This window comes from Leptonychotes weddellii, unplaced genomic scaffold (assembly GCF_054177405.1).
Source record: "Leptonychotes weddellii isolate Sample4059 unplaced genomic scaffold, ASM5417740v2 HiC_scaffold_13148, whole genome shotgun sequence".
Classification (NCBI taxonomy): domain Eukaryota; kingdom Metazoa; phylum Chordata; class Mammalia; order Carnivora; family Phocidae; genus Leptonychotes; species Leptonychotes weddellii.
In genome coordinates, this window is record NW_027710924.1 from 1 (window position 1) to 5,843 (window position 5,843).

At 58.4% G+C, this 5,843-nt stretch overlaps 1 protein-coding gene and 1 long non-coding RNA gene across 2 annotated transcripts; one reads left to right on the plus strand and one right to left on the minus strand.

The window, feature by feature from the left end:
• Positions 1 to 124: 124 nt before the first annotated feature.
• Positions 125 to 2,364, plus strand: LOC145718273 (uncharacterized). The gene is made up of 2 exons (XR_014141691.1): positions 125 to 2,092; positions 2,239 to 2,364. It is a non-coding gene; the product is annotated as an uncharacterized LOC145718273 (long non-coding RNA).
• A 959-nt stretch (positions 2,365 to 3,323) lies between these two features.
• On the minus strand, positions 3,324 to 4,819 carry TMEM190 (transmembrane protein 190). The gene is made up of 5 exons (XM_081809747.1): positions 4,721 to 4,819; positions 4,591 to 4,626; positions 3,809 to 3,934; positions 3,653 to 3,737; positions 3,324 to 3,564 (listed from the first exon to the last, which is right to left on the minus strand). The coding sequence occupies exons 1-5, from the start codon at positions 4,776 to 4,778 to the stop codon at positions 3,324 to 3,326; spliced, it is 546 nt and encodes a 181-aa protein (XP_081665873.1). The 5' UTR covers positions 4,779 to 4,819.
• Between the last annotated feature and the right edge of the window lie 1,024 nt (positions 4,820 to 5,843).

The following is a 5,843-nucleotide window of genomic DNA, read 5'->3' on the forward strand; positions in this document are numbered from 1 at the left end:
GGGGGGGGGAAGATGGAGAGACGGGGAGAGATGGAGGGGGGAAGCTGGAGAGAGACAGGGAGAGCTGGAGAGACAGAGGGGAGAGATGGGAAGAGATATGGGGGTGGAAATAGAGAGAGGAGAGATGGAGAGATAGGGAGGGAGAGGGACAATGGGGAGAGAAAGACAAAGGACCAGATCAAAACGAGGGAGGAGAGCAGCAGGGCCCAGAGGATGGAGCCTTGGACAGCAGGCATGAGCATAGACTTGGAAGAGACAAAGAGACCTGGCCCCCCAGATGAGGCCTAGAGAGCCACTACTCGCTCCCCCCACACTTGGAGACCCCTCTCTGCACTCCAGCCCCCAGGAGCACCAGGTCCCATTTAATCCTCTCCCTGTAACTGGGTCTCGGGGGTCACTGCTAGTACCATCCCCATCCCGTGGAGGACATTGAGGCCCAGAAAGGTGCCACCTCTTGCCCAAGGGCACACAGCTAGGATTCTTCTGAGAGAGAGGGAAAGAGCGAGAATACCAGGAGTGTGAGACGCAGGGAAGGCTTTGCTGCTCATTCCTTCCCTTTTCTCTCTCCTCTCTGTCTTCTATCCCCTTTCCTAAACACACACTCTCCAGCTTGCACTCCTTTGCTCAAACACCTGCTGTGGCTCCCTATTGCCCTCTGATGAAATCCCCGCCACTCACTGTCTGTGGGCCCCACATGTTTCAGCCCCACATCTCCTGCCTTCTTTCCAGTTATGATGGCATCCCTCAGTCCGTTCTCCCCTACAGCAGGAGTGCCCTTGCTGTCCGTACTCCACATGGAAAACGTCCCTTGTGTCCATTAAGATCCAATGCAACTTTGTAGCCTTTCTCTGGGTCTTCATATTGTCTGAGTTACCCCCGTTACTGCTTGTTGTCTGTCTTGTGGTGTCTCTGCTGGGACTGCCTGTCCCGCTGGACAGGGAGCATCCTGATGGTAAGGCCTGGGTCTCTGGTGTCTTCATTCTTAGCATTGCTCTGCAAAAAGCTCAGGAAGTCAGAGAAGTGCGACTGGGTCGGTGGGTGGATGCGTGGATGGACGGATGGGTTGTTTGACGGGTGGATGGATTGGCTGGTGGATGAGTGGACAGACTGGTGAATGGGTGGGCGGATAGAGGAATGAATGTTCAATTGGTGGATGGATGAATTGGTGGATGGATGGATATGGTTAGACTGATGAATTGGTAAGATTCATCAGAATTGGGGAACAGGTGATTTGGGCAGATAGGATGGTAGTTGAGAGAATGGATGGGTTGGCCAATGGGTAGATGGAGAGGAGGAACAATGTCAACAATGGATGAGTGACTGACTCAGTTTCTCGGATGGGAGTTCCGTAAAAGAATTAAATCCTGACGTGCTAAGACCTTCTCTGTATGTGATGAATTTAACTTTTCTCCTGTGCATCCAGAATGGGACTAGTTATACACCCTTCTTCGTGAGAACTGAGAAAATAGTCGCTCCAATCAACTGCGTTCTGTAGCTCAGAGGAGGAGACGGGTTTAAGACAAGATGTATGCGTAGATGAGGAGGCATCAGCTCACACAAAATTTGGCACAGAAATTAGAACCACCCACCAGCGGTGAAAATCCTTTACCTTGCCCAGAAGTCCAACACAGCTGGGCGGATCTCCCGCTGGAACCACCTGCCAGAAATGTGGGCCAAGCTGGCTGGAGTGTAGGCCCCTCTTCGAACGAAGACAGGCCTGTTCAAACCCAGGACTCCTTAGTGGGTGGGGTGAAGTGCTTCCAGCACACGAAGGACAGAGAACTTGAATTTTAACACAGGGACCTGAAGATTCTGGCTTGGGTCGCTCCCTTCCCCCCTGGGACCAAAATGAATGGAGTAGACAGACAGAGCCACCCGGCAGAAGCCATTATGTTTTGTTTTCTTTCTCCGTGTCTGTCTCTGTCTCTGTCTCCGGTGTCTCTTTGTCTCTGTACCCATCGTTCCCTCTACATGTTCATCTGTCCTCTCTGACTTCCTGTCTCTCCTTCTCCAGCTTGTACCTCTGGACCCCGGTGAGGCAAATACGCTGCAGCAGATGGGGGCGTGGAGGGGTGGAGGAGCAATTGAGCAGGTGTGTGAGTCAATGTATGAGGGGCTAAAGCAGGAAGAAGGGGCTCCCTTCCCCTGTCCCTCAGGCCGCTGGGCGGGGGGCCCCGGGAATGCATGGGTCCTGGGAGGGGTCCTGCACAACCACTAACCCCACCCTTCCTCCTGCAGATGGACCCACGGACCCACCTGTCAGGACTGGACTGCGGTGTGCAGTTGCGCCCGCCATCATCTGGGCCACCAGGATGCCTACCTGTCCGCCCCTATCCTCCCCTGGATAAATGGCTCTGCCTCATAGCACTGTGTGTCTGTCTGGGAGAGGGACAGTACTGGGGCCAGGCCACACCCGCAGAGGGGCCACCCACGCCCTTGGGGACCTTGGAGCCCAGCTTCACATTGGCCCTCATGGAGGGGCATGGGAGAGTGGTGCCAGGATCTCGAGCCCAGACCCACCCCTTCAGTCCAGACGCCCCTCAGCCTATGCCCCTCGGTTGGTGTGGGGGTCCTCCAAGCAGCAGACAGAGGGACAAATTAGACTCACAGGGTATTTATTGGGAGGAAGTACCTTTAAAAAAAAAAGATTTATTTATTTATTTTAGAGGGGGAGGGGCCGAGGGAGAGGGAGAGCGAGAGAATCTCAAGCAGACTCCCCGCCCAGCAAGGAGCCTAGCAGGGGGCTTGATCTCACGACCCTGAGATCATGACATGAGCCGAAATCAAGAGTCCGCCCCCGCTGAGCCACCCAGGCACCCAGGAAGGAAGTACTTATGGAGGGTACTTGGTATGGATGTGGCACCTGAGGAAGGCGGGAGGGTTGGGCAGCACAAGTCTTGTACTGTACGCACGTCCAGGAGAATTTCCACCCGGCCACTGGAGAGTCTGAGAGTAACGTCGTCCACCGGCGGTGGCCCATGTCCCGCAGGGAGCCCTGCCATGCTCGGGCATCGGTGGGAGGCATGGCACCGTGCTGGCGGAGGGCGGGATCCCAAGGGTCCACGGCGGAGGCTGTCCATCAATGGTGCTCCCGCAGGAGAGCTGCGGGCCACCCCCACTGACCCACCCCTCCCTGGTTCCAGACCCCACTCAGCCCGGCACCCCCATGATCACAGCCCAGTTCCCGGCCCCCTCATGCACACACGCACACACACACACTCCCTGCCCCAGAGCTCATGAGCCCTCTGCTCCCATGGTTCTTAGAAAAGAGACCACGTGTCTATATGCTATGTCTGTATTGAGGGGTCCCCCCGGGGGTGCCCCTAATCTTCGTCCTCCCCCCCTTCTGTTTCATCACCCCCTTCTGTCGTGCCTTCCCCTTCGGTGGCCCCTGACACATCCGTGGCCCCCTCCAGAGGAAGGGAGTTTGGCATGCTGCCAGCCGATGCCTTTTTTTCCCTCGAAGTCCCCCGGTCCTTGGATAACAGAGAGACGGTCCTCGACAGGTCACATTTGCCCTTTAAGAACACTGGAAGGTGCAGCATGTCGCGGCGCTTGGCCCACCTGACCGGGAGGGCATACACTCAGCCTTGACCGTCTGCCTGCTCCTCCGGGGGTGCGGGAGCCCACCCTCAGCCCCAACCCCACTTGCCAGAACAAGCAGATGCTGGAGATCAGGAAGAGGAGGCCTCCACATGTCCAGCCCAGCGCCCACATGTGCTTTCTCCGCATAGTTTCTGGACAAAGGAGGCAGGTTTGAGACCCAGGAGACTCAGCTGCCCCAGGGGCCCGGCTTCCAGGCACTCACCATCTGGCCGCTGGTGGTAGCAGACCCCGTCACGGTAGCAGCATCGAAGACGCAGACAGAGATTGGGGTTCTCGATTGCCGCCTGGCCCCCACAGCTCTCCCGGTCCCATACATCTCCCTCACAGCCTTGGGACCAACCACAGTGGAAGCTGTGTCACAGAGTCTGACCCGAGGGCCTCAGAACCCCAGGGTCCCAAAGTCAGGCTCCGGGATTGCCTGCCTAGTGCTTACTCTGTGCAGGAACCAGGGGTCCAGGCCCCGGCCCTGGTCCCTCAGACCGAGGGGTCCAGGCCCCCAGCCCCTCCTCCCTCAGACCCAGGGGTCCAGACCCCCAGCCCCTCCTCCCTCAGACCCAGGGGTCCAGACCCCCAGCCCCTCCTCCCTCAGACCCAGAAGTCCAGCCCCCAGGCCCTCCTCCCTCAGACCCAGGGGTCCAGACTCCCAGATCCTCCTCCCTCAGACCCAGGAGTCCAGGCCCCCAGCCCCTCGTCCCTCAGATCCAGGAGTCCTGGGCCCCAGCCCCTCTTCCCTCAGACCCAGGAGTCCAGGCCCCCAGCCCCTCTTCCCTCAGACCCAGGAGTCCTGGTCCCCAGCCCCTCTTCCCTCAGACCCAGGAGTCCAGACCCCCAGCCCCTCCTCCTCCCTCAGACCCAGGAATCCAGACCCCCAGCCCCTCCTCCCTCAGACACAGGATCTGGCTCCCAGCCCATTCTTCCTTTAGATTCAAGAGTCTAGTCTGGGCTCCCTGTCCTTGGGGGACCCCGGTTTCATCCACTGCTCACTCCATGGATAGAAGAATCCCTGGATTCCATTCCCATCTGTGGAGAAAAGGGATTGGTGTTGAAGGGGGCTGTTATGGAGGCTGAAGAGGCTCCCTGTTCAGCTCTCTGACCCTCTCTTCAGCCCCCTCACCTACTGAGCCCTGCATCAGCAGGAAGAGGCTCAAAGCTGGGATCCCAGAGACCACCATGTTGCCTCCCCAGACCCTTCAGGCCTCTGTGGGGACAGACCTTGAAGGCCATCACCCCAGCAACCAGCTGGGCCCCACCCACCTGCCCACCCAGCTTTCAAGGTTCTAAGTTCTGTTGCTAGGGAGCCCCCTTAGCAGTGGGGAAGGAGGAAGGGGGTCACACTGGCCTGGTCATGCCTGGTTGTGAAGAAGTTGCTTCCTTAGCAACCAGGTGGAAGGATCCATGGGGGTGGGGGTGGGGGCCTGGGCATAAAAAGAGCCTCCTTAGCAACTTGGGGAGAAAGTGGGTGGTGGTCTAAGGCACCTTGTCCTTGCCAACCAGAGGACCCCAAGAGGTGGGGCCTGGGAGACCTTCCTGCCAAGGAATCCCTCTGCTTGGTAACCTGAAGCCTGCAGGGCAGCTCCAGGTGGCCCAGAGTCTCCTGAGACATTGTTGCCAGGGGTCTCCCCTCTAGCAGCAAGGGGCAGGGGCCCCTAACTGAGGCCCATTGTTAGGGAGGCCTCCCTAACAACCAGGTGGCTAAGAGGACAAGGGAAAAATGGGGGTGGGGCCAGAGGCCAGAGCACTTGCTCAGGAGTCCTCTTGTCCCAAAGGCTCTCTAGGTCTCTCAGTGGAGAATGGATAGGGAATGTGTAAGGGGTCATGAAGATGTGAGGGCCATGAGTGTGGCCGTGGGCAGGAAGACCCTTCTCCCTAGGCCTCAGTATCTCCACCCACAAACAGGGAAAGGGGTCCACGTGGAGGTCCTCAAGCTTCCCATTTGGTTCCCCTGAGTGGTGGAGGAGGACAGCTGGGGGCCGGGTTGGGACCAGGATCCCTAGTTCTCTCAGGTGAACCTCTACTCAACTTTGCAGTACAGTGAGGAGGGGGCCTTCTGGGGCAGTGTGGCTTTGGGGTCTGTCTGGACTCCTGGGTCTGAGGGAGGAGGGGCTGGGGGCCTGGACTCCTGGGTCTGAGGGAGGAGAGATTGGGGGTCTGGACTCCTGGGTCTGAGGGAGGAGGGTGCTGGGGCCTGGACTCCTGGATCTGAGGGAGGAGGGGCTGGGGCCTGGACTCCTGGGTCT